This window comes from Chelonoidis abingdonii, chromosome 20 (assembly GCF_003597395.2).
Source record: "Chelonoidis abingdonii isolate Lonesome George chromosome 20, CheloAbing_2.0, whole genome shotgun sequence".
In the NCBI taxonomy this organism is placed as follows: domain Eukaryota; kingdom Metazoa; phylum Chordata; order Testudines; family Testudinidae; genus Chelonoidis; species Chelonoidis abingdonii.
This window is the reverse complement of record NC_133788.1, coordinates 19,395,250-19,414,441: the sequence shown is the minus strand read 5'-3', so window position 1 is coordinate 19,414,441 and position 19,192 is coordinate 19,395,250. Positions and strand designations below refer to the sequence as shown.

General features: G+C 38.5%; 1 protein-coding gene across 3 annotated transcripts in view; it reads left to right on the top strand.

Moving 5' to 3' along the window:
- VMP1 (vacuole membrane protein 1) overlaps positions 1-19,192 on the top strand; it is an 85,714-nt gene that overhangs the window by 11,924 nt on the left and 54,598 nt on the right. For all 3 annotated transcript variants that reach the window (XM_032784951.2, XM_032784948.2, XM_032784949.2), the window contains 4 exons: positions 787-888; positions 3,533-3,668; positions 6,410-6,500; positions 8,581-8,691. In XM_032784951.2, coding sequence (XP_032640842.1) covers positions 813-888; positions 3,533-3,668; positions 6,410-6,500; positions 8,581-8,691 — 414 coding nt within the window. In that variant the 5' untranslated portion in view covers positions 787-812. The remainder of the gene's footprint in view (positions 1-786; positions 889-3,532; positions 3,669-6,409; positions 6,501-8,580; positions 8,692-19,192) is intronic.

Genomic DNA, 19,192 nt, shown 5'->3' with positions numbered 1-19,192 from the left:
CAGTAGAAAATCTCTGTTGCAACATTCTATTTCAGGCTGTCCTCCCACATGTTGCACCACTTATACTGGTGAATAAGGAAGAATGTAGCTGGTTGTTAAAATTCTTTAAGGATGAAAAGATGTAGACAAAAGGAAAGAGCAGATAATGGAGGAAATGTATAATTTTCAGATCGCTTTAGAAGAAGGCGGATTTAGAACATGCTTTTACTGTTTTTTTTAATTATTTTAGATTGTGCTTTAGCAAACAAGGGACAAATCTATATCCTAGTTCTTGAATTAGGTTGTTTTTATTAAGGATGTGAACTACTTTGGTGGCTTGTTGCATGCATGATTAGCTGGTGGGCGTGTGCCATCATGCCATCTAATCTAGTTTCTGGTGTGAAGAACATTGAGAATATGGAAATATGGTTTCAGTAAGTATTTCAGAATTAATATAAGTAGGATTTTTTGAGTTACAACTTGGCTTTGTAATTTGGTCAACTGCAAAGCCAGCTGGTAGCATACCATTATCTGTCTGAGCTCCAGCAGTTGTAGTGGTGTCCGTACTTTCTATGTGCACCACACTTCAGTTTCGAACTCACGTGTGTCACATTAAAGGAAGCTAGTGCTTAAATTAACTGAAATTTGTCTTCAGTGACCGCTCATGGAACCAGCAAAAATGGGGTGGCTTGGACGTTGGCACACTGTTGCAGGATCTCTCCTTTTCATCCTTGGAATAAGTAATAAATGGAATCTTGTCTGTTATGAGTAATCATTATACTTATACATTTTTTTGGTTGCTATTAGATCCTCATAAGTGACTGATCTATGAAATGGCAGAGAATGGAACAGATTGTGACCAGAGACGCATAGGAATGATCAAAGAACAGCACAATGGGAACTTTACAGGTAGGCTGAAAATGGCTGTTCCTTCTCCAGTCCAGTCAGTCTGGTACCTGCAATTACCCTCAACAGACTGAGGGAATATGTGGGTTGGGAAACTTAGCCCAAGTAGAACTGAGGGGGAGACTGACCTAGAAATATACTGCCTAAACCAGTTCTATATGCTTACCATGCACAAATCCTATTGGCTTGAATGAGTGTATGCTTAAGGGCTGAAGCATCAGGTGCTAATTTAAAAAAAAAAAAATCTTTTGGCAGGTGTTTAGAAACCATTCCAAGCAACCCAACCCTTTGACATCCGAGTTTGTACTCGGACAGTGTAAACTCTGCCCTGCTTTGGGAGAAACCCAGATTTTAATTTCTGAATGAGCCCATCTGTAAACTATAGTTTGCCATTTGCTAAAGATGGATTGCTGACAAAACAGTTAGCTTCTCTCGGTTACTCTTTGCAGGTGTGTTTCTGTCAGTAGGTCATTTCTTTGAACTAACATAGAAATAATGCTTAGAGCATAGGATCTTATCTTTTCATAAATAACTTGTTGGCTGCTTTGTGCTGAATTTCATAAAAATAATCTTATCTTGTTTCCATCAGCTTCATATGGTTTGTATGTGTCAGTTCATGCCCCTATGCAGTTTAGCATTCTGGTTCTTTCTCTTTCCCTACCTACCTCGTCTCTAGTCACTGGTCACCGTATATGTATACTCTGGGACTTCACCATTCTGAAACCAGTGGGTGCCAGTGCCATCTCCGTTTGCTTTGCATCCCTTCTTTCTGTTTTTCTTAGGTGGAATAATCTCTCTATGTTTATAATACTTTGTCATGCTTTGAGTGCAGGGGACTGGACTAGATGATCTCTTGAGGTCCCTTCCAGTTCTATGATTCTATGATATCTATGATATCATTAATTTTTTTTCCCCAAATTTCTTCAAACCACTCATTTATTGCTCTTTAACCTATTGTTCTACTCCTCCTCACACTGTTTTCTATTGTGAAGTTTGTGGTCTTTTTCAGCCTCTCATTTCTTTTATTGGTATTTGTTCATAGTCTATCTTGTAGCACTTTTAATAACTGTGAAGTGTCTTTGTTAAATATGTTCTGTGAAATGGCAGTGAAATAGCACTATTCAAAGAGGGGGTGGATATTTGTATGGATAACAAGAATATGCAAGCTTTTTATATTAAAGTTTTAGAAGGGACACACAACCTCATACTTCAGCGGCTTAAACCAGCCTTTAACTAGTAGGGGTTGGAAAGAGACTCCCCTGGAAGGCAGATTATTCCACATCTGCCAACTGTAGGGTTTCTTGCACATTCCTCTGAAGAATCTGGTGCTGGCTCCTGTCAGAGACAAGATATAGACTAGATGAAATCTGTGTCTGATCCAATATGCAATTCATGTGTGAAATAAACTGTTTCAGAGGCTATTTTATAGGACAACGGGGACCAGTGTCTAAAACAGGACTGGAAGTCAAGTGACCTTGAATTTTAGTCCTGATTATGCCATATGGTCATGGGCTGGCCTCTCTATCTACCTCACAGGAATGTGAGATTTACTAGTTAATGTGTGTAAAATGCTGTGAACTTGTAAAGCACTATATAAATATTTTATGTTATTAGATGCACAAAACAATAGAAAAATCATTGTTAGTTGGAATATGAGGGTAACCAATCTATATCTTGGTTTGCTTCGTAATCTTGTCTGTTTATCTCAGTGCACACATGCGCTTCTGAGTTAACAAAATTCCAATTCTTCTGACAAGCTTGGCAAAATCATTGATTTACACCGTCTTGGACAAGTCATCCTGATCCAAAGTAGTTAGTTTTTATTAGCGTTTATGGTACTCCCGATAACTGCACTAAATACTGCCCATAAAATCCTTCGATTCTTGTTCTCTGACTTTCAATGGGTAGCACCAGGGATTGTTAAACCGTGTGCAGTGTTTAGTCTTGTAACTGAATTACTGCAGTGAAACTTCTCTTCACATTTATAATGTCTAAGCTGGCTAAAGACAGCAGTTCAAACAAAAATGCGTGCTCTCTAGGTGGGATCCCTATTTTTCAGAGGATTCACTTTGTCTGGGAGATAGGGCGGATGGGCCTTTGTAAGTAACCATTCAAGCATGGCCTGAAGTGCTTTGCACAATGTATGATGTTCTTCTCCGGTTACACAGTGGCCAGCAGACAAAACTGTGTAAAGAGCACATGCAATTCAATCCAATTTGATGGGAAATAGTTATGGAAGGGCACCAAATTAAAAAGTTCAAGATAAAATTTGACTCCTGCAATGGGGAATGGATATTGGCTGAATGTAGCTGGGTATGGAGACAAGTAGCATAGTCTCTTGCATTAAGACTTACAAACCCTAAGTTCCTTGCAGCCCAGGTCGCACTTTTCTTGTTTAAATATTTTCATGGCCATCAAACTCTGGAGCAATTGGTCAGCTGAGTCATGAGCCTTCCTTCGCTGTAGGTCACTTCACATGCATAGAGCCGCTGGAGGAACTCTCTAGAAGGGGAAGAGGAGACGCTGCTGTGAGCACAAGTGTTAATTTCCCAGAGAAGTTAAAAATATCATGGAACTTTTGGTTGGAGTGGAATGTCAACTGTCAGCTGGTCGATGTATTAACTCTTCCATCCATCTTCATTTCCAGACCCCTCTTTGCCATGTGAACGGAAGCGAAGGGACCGAGAAGAGAGGCAGAATATTGTGCTCTGGAGACAACCACTCATTACCTTGCAGTATTTTTTCCTGGAAACCCTAATAAACTTGAAGGAATGGACCATAAAGTAAAGATCACTTTTAATTTCCACCTCTGAGCTCTGTGGGGAAACCCATGCTTTGATTCAGTAGATCATTGTGGCATCTCACATTCTGTGACGATTCATGGTTATAAATCTGTTTCAAAGAAAATTACTCTTTTTTTATTATTATTATTTTAAACAAACCATATTCCCAACTGCTCAGCAAAACTTGTGTGTAAATTACATTGATATCAAACTCCAAATTGCCTTGATAGCTAGAAAAGAATCAGAGTCTTTATTTCTGAATAATTAAATATCCATCTTTGAAATAAGAGAGTGCTTAGGGACCCTGATGGCATGAACTATTGTATTAATGACTGCATCTAGACGGGAGCTCAGATTTTATTATTATATCCCTTTGAAACTCATTAAGGGATATTAGTAACTCCCTATCAGGGCAAAGTTCAAGATTGCCTGGCACTTGTACTGATGTGTATGAAACTATAGAGGACTTTGCTTTTAACTGACGTGTTCCCTTCCACAGTAAGAAATAATCTATAGTGGTGCTGTCTTTAAACCATTATTTGCAAACGGTATGTTGAATAGACTCTCACCATGATTATGATTGTTACCCCCAACCTGCCTAACATCCTTTCCTAATAGGGAGATGTAGAGTTAAGATTCTTACTGTACTAAACATGAAAAGGTTTGTATTAGAGAAGGAGAAATATGAATAAAATTACCAAGGGAGAACAGCATTAATAACACGCCATCCTAGCATGTTGATAATTAATGCGCATGTGTTCAGATAAGAGCCTAGGATCATTTTCCAGCCCAGTAGGTAATGCTCTGATGTGGTCTTGGGTGATGTTAGTAGTACTGTTGTCAAAATGCCCCTTACTGAGGGCTTGTGTTTATAGAGACTTGGTGCATGGCAGGCTTGGATGTGCGCCTACCTGCTGTGTATGTCAAAGCACACTGAACTTCTAGTGCACGGCTGCAGGGTCTACGTGGCCACAGCACAGCAGGTTGGTGTGCATAGATTCACATCCCGACTTGCCGTGCATCAAGTCTCTGTATAGATAAGCTCTTTAGTCAGTTGAGCATGGTGATAACAAGCTGCTTTCACCCACTTTCCAGGCCAGAAGCAAAGTGCTGATTGTATGGGGTCCATTCAGAGGACTAAGTAACTTAAATGTTGATCTTCTGAAATGACCCATGTGAAAAATAGTTTGTGGCTTATATAGTGTATTCCTAAAAAATATCCTCTTGCACTTGCTTGCTTTCTGTGTCCTTGGGCTTATTCCTTTTGAGAACTGTTTTTTCATGTCCTGTGTTATACACTTGTGACAGCTGTTTATTTAAAATTCTCTAACAAGTTACTAAAGTACACCCTAGAAAATAACATTTGAGTTGATATTTTATCCAATTTGATTGTTACACAAGTTTAAAATATAGAAAGCCAGGTATCTGTCTTACATCTTGTATTGTAACACAGCAATATTTTGAACACTAACGTTATGCAGTATGCACAGAAAATAACTTCCCTGATTCTGCTTTAACATATTAACAGACACAAATTCAGATTGTCCTATGCTGGATTATACTATATTGTTGTTAAATGGTGCTTTAAAGGGTGACCGTCAATCTAAGAATTGCATTTCTGTCTGAATTCTTAACCTATTGTTACAAGTAACACCAAATATTTATATAATTGCAAGAGATTAGTGAGGTTATTTCCTTGTTTAATTATGCTTTTGAGTGCTTTGTGTTTAGTCAGTTTCACTGTTTTTGCTATATGGAGATTCCCCCCTGTTGATTGGGTGGGATTCGCACACTGCAGCAGGGGAGAAAAATGCCATATAAGGGCAGATGTGGTTGTAAAAACACAAAAATTGGCAGAGGACTAGTGTGATATCTGAAACTTTAACTATTTTAAAATTTACTTAATTGCAGTTGATGGTGTTATTTTAAAAACGTGATGAAACAGCAAATTAAAATTTCCGTAATATGGCAATAGGTGAAAGTGTAATTGTTAGATTGGCAAGAAAAGTATAAAATAAATGATCTCTCCTTAACCAGCTGTGCACAGCCAAGCACGAGAAACAGTTTTATTGCAGCCTGGTAAAGCTAGATGGACACAAAAACCAAAGTAGCTGGATCTCAAATTACATAAAGAAATACTTCTCCCCTTCCGCCCCCATCAAGATAATTTCCTTACACTTGATAATTAACTGGATGGTTTTCACATTTAATTTTTCTGAGCTGCAACAAGAGACCTTTTCAAGGTTTAATTTCAACAGATTGAGAGCACCCAAATAGTTATAAGGCTACCCTTTTTAATGCCATTTTGGCCTACTGGTCAGAGCATATGACTCAGCGTTAGGAGTTTTAGGTTCTGTTCCCAGCTCTCCCACTGACTTACTGTGATCTTGGCCAAGTTACTTAACTACTTTGTACCTTGCTTTACCCCCCAGTAAAACTGATAATACGGCAGTGTCAGTTATCTTTGGTTCAAGGCTTAATGTTTGTAGAACATGGAGTTAATTGGATGAAAAATGTTTTCAGTTTGTATAATAGAACTCTTTTATTCCAGTTCCAAGTGAAAACATCAAGACTTCTCAGTTCTTTTAAGAGAGCTTTGACCTATATCTAAAATAACAAATTTGTCAGACTGCCTTTTTACCCTTTTCATGCACCCCAACAAAGCTGTTCTACAAAGACATAGAGGTGGCTTTGCAATGCATGGAAAAATATGAATGACTAACTGTAATTTGTCTTTTAAGATTGTGGCATCGCCGAAGTATCGTGGTGTCTTTTTTGCTGCTGCTTGCAGTGCTTACAGCTGCGTATTATATAGAAGGAACACATCAACAGGTATGGAGTTCATCCATGTTATTTTCTTTTGTGGCTGGCACTTTCTGCCTTTCCTATCAAAACATATACTGAGGAAATTGAATAATGTCATACAGGAGTGGTAATACATCTATCTGAGCGTTCATTTTATGCAGCTGTTAATTCTCCATGTAGCTGCACTCCCTTCTGCCACATAGTATATGAGTCATAGATGGTAAAGATAGGGAAGACCTATCAGATCATTCAGTCCACCTTTCTGCAGCCACATGTAATCTACTTGTCATCCATCTCTGGATAAGTAACTCTCTGTCCAAGGCTGCAGTGCCGATCCACATCTGCTTTTCAGAGTGTTCAGCACTGGGCTCTGCTGTCAGGAAAACTAAGGCTAAATGGAACCATAATCTACCAAAATGTCAGGGCTCCCTGGTAGATTTTCTTCCTCCTTGCAGAGGATTCTCCAAACCATCTGGGATGGTCTTTTCTCTCCGGAAATAGAATAATCTAATGGACTGAGCATGGGGGTGAGAGTCAGGAGCTCCTGAGTTCAAATCCTAGTGCTGTTACTCCCAGTTCCTTTAAAATGGATTTAATACTGACCTGCCTCTCAGATGACATGAAGATTGATACTTTTTGCATCGATAGAAATGTAAGGCAGGGAGGAAGGCAATACCAAGTATCCTATGTTATCCTGTAGGAGACAGCCCTTTCAGCCCAGCCCTGCAAAGGAGATGGCTGGCTACAAGCCATCAGCTGTCCCTTTTTGTTGCCCTGACTCTCTCTTCCATGCCGCCCCTTCAGATTCCAAAAATCTTCCCTAAATCCACCTCCACCTACTTCCTCATTCAGAAATTCGACTAGCCACCTGTGGTGCTTGCAACATGTGCAGCAAGAGTCCTAACTCCCACACCAGATCTTTTATGTAGTAACCTAGCACAGTAACTTTTCTGATTGTAATTGAATCCCTTGGTATAATTTTGTGAGACCTAAGAATAGGTTAGTCCAATGAGTCATGTACATGGGGAAGAATCTTGTGCAGTTTTGAAGCATTAATGTACATTTCATTCTGCCAAACTGTTAGGCTAACTGCTTTTTAGGTGCTTTTACAGGCATAGTGAGAGCCTCACCTTTGCTATGTAACTGTTTGGTGGTGCTAGAGAAATTACCCTTTGCATTTCAGCTGGGCTTTGATTCCCAATCTCAGCCAGGAGATCCAAGTGCTGCCATTTTCTGATCGGTGGTGTTCCCTTTGACTGACTGGAGTTCAATATTGAAAATGGCCTCTAGTGCTTGTTTTCTCCCATCCTCTGATGTGACTCATCTTGTTCTTATCCTTGACCTAGAAAATCAAGAGTCTATTACATTGCAGAACTCCTACACCTGCTGTTCTGTTTTTAACACAGACACAGCTTTATTTAAATCCACAGGCTAATAGAGTAATCACTTAGAATTCCCTTTCTAAGTGTTCTCTTACCATTGCTTTTATTAAGAAAATATAGAAACCTCAAACTCACCCCATGTAGATAGTGACTACGTCACTACCATCTGGTTCTTTGCCCTCTGAAATGAGCTGATGGCTCAGTCTAGAATCTGCTTCACAAAAACTGCATTTGGTAGTAGCTGGCAATTTTGTCAGTTTAGAGTTGAACTGAACTCCCATTTCTCCACAAGGTGGCTCTGACAGATTAGGATTGAGGTAGTTCAGCAGAGGGTCGTGGGGAAGTTTACACTGCTTCCGTACCTGTTCTGTGGATAACTATGGAACCTTAGTCTCCTGATTATCCATCCCATAACCTTTCACAGGCACTGTGTTCCCGACAAGTCTTTTACTTTATCATGCAGACGTTAATGGTGTCTGGAATTGAATTACAACTATACCATTGATTACACTCATTAGTATCCTCTTTGAACCATTGCCGTTTACATATAACATCTTTAACCCTAGCTGTACCTTACATAGATCAGCCTGTTTTGAGAACTGTCTAGAGTTCCAGTTCGGTCATTTTGACACTGATAAATTAATTTAAGCACTTGCACCTTTCTTTCCTCCTCCATGAGAATTCACTCATCCTGTTTTTCTCTTGTGATTTTTCTTGTTTTTCAGTATGTGCAGTATACGGAGAAAAAATTCTTGTGGTGTGCCTACTGGGTAGGCTTAGGCATTCTGTCCTCTGTTGGACTTGGAACAGGTCTTCATACCTTTCTACTCTATTTGGTAAGAAACCTACAACTATATTTTCTTTCCAATCACGCTATTACTTTTTATAAAGTGCTTTGAGATCTGTGGATGAAAAGTGCTATATATGACCTAGGTGTTATATACTTGTGGACATTTAAAGAAATTCATCCGTGCTGTTGAGTCTCTGTGATGTTATCTTTGTTAAACAGTGTTTTGTAACCTTGTTCTGTTGTCTGTATGCTATATCTCATGTTGAACTCTTGGTGAGGTCCTGCAGTTGAAGATAGTCTTTACCTTGCAGAATTGGACCCATAATTTGTAATAATAATTTTCAATGCTATCTGCACTAATTAATGCACTTAAATAAGCAAGGACGTTTTCTAGTATGAAGTAGCTGTGACCGATGGAAAATGGGGTCTGGACTGGACTTTTTAGTATGCTTGGGTTTTTTTGGTAGATCAAAATGTTAATTTTCCTAGCTGAAGCTTCTGAAACGTGCAGTAAATTATTTTTGCAGTTCAGTCCACAGTAATTCTGTTTTATAAATAATAAGATACAGGAAAAACAAGTCTAGATACCATAGTAAATTCACCTCTGAATCTCTCTGAAGAAAATCATATTGTATTTATCTCAACTTCATTACCTTGAAAAGTCAGGAAAATTTTGTTTTGTTTTTGGCCATTGGGTTAGTTCTTTGATTACGAAACAGCTGTCATGGTTTTTAAAAAGGCTGCAAAAAATAATTAAAACCATTTTGTGCAACCAACCCCATATTGTACTTGGAACAGTTACTGATGGTTTAATTTTAGGATTGCTTTAATCATGAACCATAACACATAAAGCATTTCAGGAAACAGGAGAACTCTGGTTGTTTTCCATGCAATAGAGCAGTGCCGCTCAGACTGAATGACAGCTGTGTAGGATATATTCACTTGAGCATTAGGGATGTGTTTGCATCATAACTGCTTTCCTAAAGTCTTTGTCGGGAGCAGAAAAGAGGAGACATAACTATCATCTTCACTCTGAATTAAGATGAAAAGAGCTTGATAAGGTTACTCGGTTGTTAATTTGAGTTATATGTAATGTTTTAATACACTCTGGCTCTGATTTACTTTATTTTTCCCCTCTGTAAAATGGAGAGAGTAGTAAAGAGGAATGTGTGTGCAAATGTAAATAAAGAGGTTATATTTTTATCAGCAAGTGCAGGATAACTGTCCATCCTGCACTTAAAAAACAACACACATTTCCATTGTTTGCAGGGGGGAAGTTTAAAGCATAGGGTTACATGTGCAGACAGTTGTTGACAGTAGAAGAGAGTGCATGGAAAATGACAGCTCTCAGGATTCCTGTTGAGAATCCTGCCTAGATTGTCTACTGTAAAAATCTTTTGCTCTAACTAGAAAATAGTAGCTTTTCTCTGCTTACAGGCTGGAAGAGACTGGAATGTCTTTTGTATTGTGATAGCACCCAAAAGCCCTGTGCAGTATCAGGGCTGGATTGGAACATGGCGCCTTGCTCCAGCGAGCTGACAGCGCGTTGGGAAAACTGGACATTATGGACATTTACCCCACTGCGCATCAGAGTATTAATCCTAGGCTATATATTATTGCTAGTTCTGTGAAGTGTGACAAGTCACATAGCAGCCAAGCATGCCTGAAATCTGAGAGGGTCATTTCATCAACTTGTTGTAACACAGTGGAGAGTTTATAGGGGCTAGAAAGAAACATTGGAGATGCAGCATTACTGAAGAGCTCCACCATAAGGTACGGTGAATAGCCTTTTTAGATCTATAGTAAAGGAGAGTTCGTATGTTAAGTGTTTTATTTCCTTTAAAATATAAAAGCAAATGAAACAGGGCAGTGTTCTACTTACATTTGCCTGTTTGAAGCAGGATACATGAACTGACAGTTGTGTAGCTTGCTTAATTTTTGTCAAGTTATTAACCTGCCTTAACTGTGTCTGCAGAGTGAATGAGGGAACAGCTGTCCTAACACAACATACAATAACATCATGTAGGCAGAGAAGCTTGGATTAATGCTGGTTTATTGAAAGTACTTATTGCGGGACCTTCTGCCTTCAAGGGCGCATCATCTGCCTGCCTAACTTAAATCAGACATTCATACTAAGTGGGCACAAATCTATGTTATCAAACTCTCAACTCTATCGAAAATTGATAAAGAAAAATAGGCTTTATGTTTTGTCTGAAATGTCTTACTTCAGAGAGAAAATAGCCCCTCATTTGTGATTGCTACACTCGCCTCCAAACTGCCAGATACAACGTGGGCAGATATTAAATTTCTTCTATGAAGTTCTCACAATGTCTTATTTGTGATTCTCATCCTCTTGGCTTAGCCTTGCATTTCTCTTGAGCAGATAATGCCAAATGTGGTGGATTTTGTATTGGAAATTTGAATACTAGGATGAGACCCACCAAACGTTTCCATTTGTGCCCCTAATTCAAGAATTTAACTCTTCTTTATTATCTGCACCTCCTAGTTGCCATTCTAACTCTGAGCAGCTTCTGATCATCCATCTACCGTAGTGAGCCCATTTAGCACAGGGGTTCTCAAACTGGGGGTTGGGACCCCTCAAGGTCACGAGTTTATTACATGGGGGGGATTGTGAGCTGTCAGCCTCTACCCCAAACCCTGCTTTGCCTCCAGCATTTATAATGGCATTAAATTTATAAACGTTTTTAATTTATAAGGGGGGGCAGGGTTGCACTCAGAGGCTTGTTATGTGAAAGGGGTCACCCGTTCAAAAGTTTGAGAACCACTGATTTAGCGTAACTCAAAGCACTGACTTGTTGAAAATTTGCATGTTAGTATGGAATTAAGTAACTGAGATGTTGACTCGAATTTGGGACATTACTTGAGAGAAGCAGAAAATTGGACTAGCGTAATGGAAGACTTCATGATTGGGGACTAGGTTCTCTTTGAAAATGCATTTCCACAGTACAGTTAAACACTTGGGAGAACTAGAGACATCCACATAGTGGTGTCGTGTGCCAGCATATGACCCTGTGTGGATTGTGAGTCAGATGACCTTAATGTAAATTCAACAGTCATACCAGAAAACAGCAACATCTAAACACAGATCTTTCAATGTAAAAGAACAGACAAAATAGACTGCTCTGAATAACTAGAGGGAATTTATTATAGGGTGTTAAAATTCAATAGGTGTGTAACACAATTAACTTAAGTGCATTAATACAGGAAAAATGTGTGTGCTCTTTACATACTCTTTGGATAAGTTGAACATAGAAGCAAGTTCTCATTATATGGAGGGAATGCTGTAAGTTGTCCTAGGCCTGGTCTACACCACTGCTTAAGTCGATGTGAATTACAGTACTCGGGAGTGTGAAAAAAATCACATGCACTCCTCCCCCAAGCGACATAGCTGTCATCAGCCTAACACAGTGTCTACACCATGTTGTGTTTGCAGGAGAGGCTGTTCCGCCGACTTATCTTCCACCTCTTGGGGAGATGGCAGAGTTTTTTCCTGTCGACTTTAGTATGCCATCGACTTATTGTGTCTTCACCTGACCCACTAAATCGATGCTGTTGCATCGATCACAGCAGTGCTGATTTTGCATGCCAGTGTAGACAAGTCCCTAGTGGTAAATAGGTAGAGGAAGCATAAATGCTGTTTCTTTCCTCCTTTCATAAACACTTATATTGTGCGAACACACGAGCTCCCAATGATGACTGTTCTGTGGACCATTAACTTTAGAATTTCTTACTTCTTGATTGTTTTCAACCATGGTGTCACTTACTCAGTTATGTGCAGTAGTGCTGGTCCTGCAGTCACTAGGTGGCACTACATATATAAAAACACAAATCTGCAATGTATGTAGGCTTGGCAGAAACAGATTTTTAGTTCTATAATTTTGACAGATAACATTGACATAAATTTAAATGTTCACAGTTGCACAAAATTATGGTGGGTGGTGAGACAATAATTATTTAATGACAGTAAATGTTAAGATTCAAAAAGTTAAAGCTTTATACCATTAAAACACTGTCAACATCACATCAAAAAATACTAATTAAATATCCTTAAATCAAACTCTAATAAGTTCTCAAGCAGCATTTTTCTTTTTTGCCAATCTATAAATTTCTGATATAATCTGTGGAAATATTTGTCGTCTGTTTATGTGTATGGTGAAATGGACATTTACAGACATTTACCAATAAAAATATAATCCTTCTAAATGTAAATATGTGGAGCTCTTAATGACTTTCCAGAATGCCGCCAATTTAAGGATCAAAAGTATTAATTTTTTTTCTCTGTTGCTAAGGGCAGTGTTGAGTTAATTAAGTGTATGTGTAGTATATCAATTTTGTATCTGATAGCTCCTGAATCTGAGAATTTATACCCTACATCAAAGGAAACACAAAGTACTAACTGCTAGGGGCAACTGCAGAGTTTAATGGAAGTCTTGCAGAAGAGCAGTATAAATTATTAGTCCAGCTGAAAATAGGTGTATTCAGAAGTTCTGCAACTCATCATACAGTTATATTAGGTCTCTCAAACTGGTTCATTTAGCTGTCCAATATATCAGATTTTTTTAAATAACCCCCAAGCACTCTAGGTAAAAGATTGTGTCCATTGCACATTATACATTCTCCTTTGTTGTTAATATTTTCACCTCCCATTTTTAACATACTCCCTTAAACCAGATCAAACAATAAATTACTTGTGTACATGTCATTAGCAGGTAAAAGGATTTCTGCTTTGATACCATTGATGAAAACACTTCAAAATGATGTAAAAATCAAATCAGGCCTCAGTGACTTGATTTGTTGGGATTGAAGAATAGAGCACCAGTGAAGTGTTTTTTTTTTTTCTTTTTTTAAATTACTCATAATTAATTGCTCATACCAAATCTGAATGCACAGTAAGATTGTTGAAAATGCAATTACATGATTAGATAATAGTGCTATCAGGCCGACCTATGTGCTTCTGAGCGTTTGTTGCTACTTGCAATAATGTCTTCACTATTAAGTACCGACTTCTGGGACGTGCTAGCATATAGCATATATGATACAGGTGCATCTTTTTAAAATACGTAGTCCTATGTTTGATATGTACAACTATAGTAAATGTAGAAAAACTATGCACAAGCAAACTGTTAGCTTGGCAAATAATTTGGTGGAATTATGTGTGCAGTAGATCCAATATGTGAATGACCCTGGATGTTTGCTCTCTCTGGCCTTGTTGGTTGTTTTCCAAGTGTTAAAAAAAATGGTTTGGCTGGATCCTTCAAAGGATCTCAATCCAGCTACTCATCTTGCCAACCACAGAGAGGTAGATCATAATATCAGAAGGTAAAAGAGCATGGAGGGTGGCAGTCCTGCATGAAAGGGTAGGTCTTAAAATCTAAAGCAATCTCTACTTTAGGGGTGGTTTACTGTCAGTAAGGGACTGTGGTTAGTATCAATTCAAATCTGATTGCTTGCATTTAGGTTTTGTTGCTCTTTGACTACTAGAGGGATCTTATTGAGTGTGTCTGAGTGTCAATGTTTAATATTTAAAGGTTATTCTTACACTTAACTACCATTTACTAGTTATCTTGAGGAACTTCCTTGACATTAGACTGTATCTAAAATTGCTGCTCTGGATCGGTTTCTAGATTCATGCTGCTTCTGTCTGTTTGTTTGTTTTATCCAGTGAAAAATGCAACATTTTAACTAGACTTTTGGGAAATTGCTCACCGTTGCCACTAAGTGTAACTCTGAGCACAAGGTTGGAATGGAATATGGCTTTAAAATATAGTATGGAAGAAGACTACGTGCTTCTTCCAATAAATCTTCATTCTGACGCTCTTCAAAACAAGCCTGCTGGCTTAATTTCCTTAAGACACTGTTTTTCTTGCATCTCTTTTGAAAATAACATTTTAAACATAGAAATTGACATGTAGCTCTGTAGGGATACAAAATCTATTGGCCACTAATTCAGACATATTTTCCATCGGCCCACTGCTGCTTTCTACGGTCAAAAATAACTTCTCACAAATTGCTGGCATTTTCAAACAGAAACAGAATGAATCACCTAATTACCAGAAGAGCAGATGACCAGAGGTATCTAGTCATATGCAAGGAATTTATATCACTTAAGGAGGTCTCTTTGCCCTTACAAAAAGTAATGAATGAGCTGCCAGTTGAATTTGTGACCATATGATTGGTTTGCAGTGCATACTTTAATAATAATTGACGCTAGGTGGAGCACTTGTTTGAAGTATTGCTTGCGAATGCTGTGTAGTGTTAAGCTAATCCCCTTGCCTCATGACTTGGTTTCAGTTCATCTCTGGCATAGAAATTGCAAAAGTAGTTGAAACTGAGACAAGTAGAAAACAATTTCAGAATTATTGCTCATTTAAAAAAAACCTGTGCAAAAACAGAAGGTCAATGGCCTCGTGGAGCTCCTAATTTGTTTTCTGTCCTAACGTTGATGGCTAAGTGGAAGTGAATCCCTTACAGATCAGATATGGGGGACGGGAACAGTTTTAGCTCTTGGAATTATGTGATATTTGTAAAAATGAATTTGTATGTCTAATTACCACTAGAGCCAAGTGGAGCAACTGTTGAATAGGTTTTCACTGATAGTCTTGTTATGAAATAGAACAAACAGGAAATGTAAGAATGTAATGAGAACCTCCAGGCCTCACCCACAGTGGCAGAATACAGGAATGCATTGTGTGTGGATGATGGAAGGGACGTTAAATTCTTTAAAGCTTTCATATGTGGGGTTAGTCTCTGTAACGAAATCTCAGTGAAAAATCTTGTAATAAAAGAAAGGAAGTGACATTGCAGTAACTGCCGTCCACTACAAGTGATAAAAGCAGTCTTATGAGGACAGAAGATGAATTAAATATGTTGTATCCTCCTTACAACTAAGTGGACACAGAAGGAGTGTGTTTGAATTCCTTCTAGGTTGGAGATTAGTTCATTTTTGTGCTTCAATCAGCTCTGGGGTTTGTTTGATTGAGCCAGGAGCTCACAAACTGTTCTTCCATGAGTTCAGCAGCTTGGAACTGAAAAAAGACCCATTTGGTCTGCCCTAAATGTCAAGTAATTCAGTATGGGATCTGCTGACTTAAAATCCAAACAGCTTGTGCAATAATCACTGGTTAATTAACTTGTACAAATACTATTGCCGACACCAATCATTCAAAAAACATGTCAGGCCCTCCGATGTCATGAGGATGCCGTTAAATCATGAAATTTTAAACAAACAACAAATGTGGGGGTTCTTATTTCCCTCTAGGTTTTGGGCCTTTAGGGTATAGTCAGGTCATGGTGGTTTTTTTAGTCTACTAATCAGGAAAATCTTACTTTTCTTAAATGAAATCTGCAATTTCTTTGTAATCATCTAACTCCAGGAGCTGGGCTTTTAAGAACACCGAATATCCCAAGACTCATGCAAGAGCTGGTAACACTGGAGAGAGTTTTTGTTCAGTTGTGTGGTAATTTTGTGAAGTGGTCACACTATTTCCGAGAATCACCAAACTTGTTTTCATTTCTGCCCTGTGCTGGGATTGGAACAATGTTACTATTTGGTAATTTTGCAAATGCCCTGCACTCACCTGCCTTTCCAGCCTTTGATTGTAAGAACAAATATTTTTAAAAGCTGCCAGAATGGTAGCCTCTATTTTGTTGTTCACATATAAAATGTTGCTATTAAATTATTGACCGGAAGACTCTGCCTTTTACTGATTCTCCACTACTTTGCAAGGAGTCTTACCCTTCTCATATGGATACTTCAAAATTAATGTTAGTAATTAGAAGATTGATGGGTTCCATGTGTGTAGAAAAATGTGAGAAACAAAGAAAGAGCTTGCTTCTTTAGCAAGATGGGGAATGTGTTTGTTTTCTTTCCCCCCTGCATGTAATTCTTCTAGTTGAAGAAAGTGTCCATTTCCAGTTTGCATCATTCTTCAGTTTGCATGTCGGCTTACAAACCTAGAACAGACTAAACAAGGGTCAGTTCTGTCCTGTCCAATATCTGGGATCAGATTACTGTTGTTGACCGGGTAAGGTATTTGAAAGAAAAATGTGTTGAACACAGAATATGATTCAAAAATATATTGAAATGGAGCCTGTTTGTACTAGGATTGTTGATGACTCTGTTTCTGTCTCATTTGTTTCCTTCATGCCTTTAAAACCAACTTCCTTTAGCTGTCCTAAGCTATTTACAGTGAAGTGAAACATCCTGGAACACACGGATCAACATGGAGCTTAGAAAATTAATTCTGTCTATCACTGTTTGCTGGGAACTCCTCGTTAATTTCCACATGGGCTGTATTCTCCTTGATGCAATGCATAGTTGTGTTTTTAGTCTAAATGCTTCCAGCAAGAGTCCTAGTGGATTAAACTGTGCAGTGCTACCAGTTTAGTTGGGTAAATTTCTTATGCTGATTTTCTTCAGTCTTCTCTCTAGGTGAAATCTTGTTTATTTTAAGGGTGCCTGTCATAAAATGTGAGGCTTGTGGGACAAACCATGCTAATGTTTATCTGTCAGTATTAATTGTAAATATATACAGAGCAGGGAACTGAATTCTGAGCGGTCATAGAAATGTTGTGTGTCTTCCCAATGTGTTTAAAGTGGTCGTACATCAGAATCTAGACATCTTTTCTGAAGCCTGAATAACATTTGAATCATTATAATAAACCTTTTTCATGAGGTGAAGCAATACACTAGGGAATGGCTTCCTGGTACTTAGTCTTTAAATATCTATAAGATGTTAGTGTAGTGGTGGCACTTAAACAATATTGAACATTTTAGCCAGCAGAGGTGACTTGGAGTTCTGTCCAGCAAGAGAGGAGAGTAGATGTTTGGCATGATATTTTGATCTTTCAAAGATTGACAAGCTGCATATTTCAAACTCTCTTATGAAAACAAGTTTTGTTTTTATTTACTCAGTTCTGTTCCGCATTGTGCCTGCAATTCAAACTACTTTGCTGGGAGACCCTACAATAATAAACCTAGTGTATTATGTTTTCCCAGTCATGCACACATCTTATTTCCTCTGTTCTGTTCCCATATGCAAATCTGAATTATGTATGTTTCATATTGCTCTTTGCTCACAAGAACAGGGCAGAGAGAAGGCAAAACATAACACAGCAAACCATGATACAGCTGGAAGGGCTGAGTAGGCTTTAATACCATGTCAGTTTGAATTGATATTGTAATGTGCTCTTCACTGATCATAAAAATATATGACTGGTTAAAGGAGAAAAGTGGGAGAATGCAGACCTGAGGGCAGATGGGTGCTGAGGGAGGACAGGAGCAGAGTATAAACCCTCACACTTCCTACCTTGCCTCGCATTTCAATTCTGCCGATATGGGACCAGAAATCTGCTTGTAACTGCTACTGTGGGGGCAGACGGGTGTTCTGGGTGGCATCTTTAATTTCCAATAAGTATTCTTGTAAAATGGCTGTATTTTGTTATACTATCATGCCAAAGCCGGAGTTTCTCCTGGAAGTAACACTGTGGCTATGCTGCACGTTTAACGGCACCACATGCATCATCCCCTGGTGTCTCTCTTGTTCAGTTATATTTGGAGCTTGTTCATCATCTGGGATTTCCATTAGCCGTGCTCTGAGGGGAAAGACTTTACTGAGGTGGGAATAGAAAAGTGCTAAATTAAATGTCTAGGTTCCCAGTGTAAAATGAGTGCAAATATGGGAATACAAAATTAGTACATCAAAGCTAGCCCAAATGATTTGGAAAGCTAAAGAAGTTCCAAGCTGAGAAAACTACTTTGTTCTGAACCCCCGCTTTACAGCTTGCGTTGCAACTCAGATAATATGTGAAATCTTTAGGCATTCTTGGGCCCTAGTGATATGTGGATAGACTGGGTTGATTTCAGAAGAGGAAGGGGAAAAAAAAACTTCCCAGAGTGAGAAATCTGCATATGCTTCTAGTCTTTACTTATTAGATGAATATGGACTAGCAACCTCTCTGATACCCAACTGTTGCAGTTGGGGGTGAAAATGCCTTGGCTTATTAGCCAACTATCTCCGAGCCAATTTCCCCTTTTAGTCACATCTGAAATGAACAGTTTTCTGTGTGTTTAGCTGCCCACCAGTCCTGAAGATAAAAGGTGCTGTAACTTAGTCTTGCTTTCCTGAGGTGTAATGACTTAGTAGATAAGTATGAGATGAGTCGCAGGCTGTGGCAAAGCTAGCCGGCTGTTTCCCATGAGAAACTAGCTCTTGTTTTTCTTATTTATCTTAAATCAAATATAGAATGACACATTTTCCCCTTTTAGTGAAAGGGTTGAGCCTTGTACTAAGTATTAAAAATTCCATATCCAAGGAAGAAAACAAGTTTCTAGCCCACCAGAATGCATTCAAGATAATCCCCCACCTCTGTGGAAGTGGTATAATTTTTTGTCATAAAATGTTTTTAAATTAGAGCTAGTCTAAAACTATATATTCCTAAACAGAAAATGTTAAAATTAGAGCTAGATGGACTTGTGGGGCTAGCATCATTTCAACAATATGAATGATCTGTAAAGGGAGAGCTGA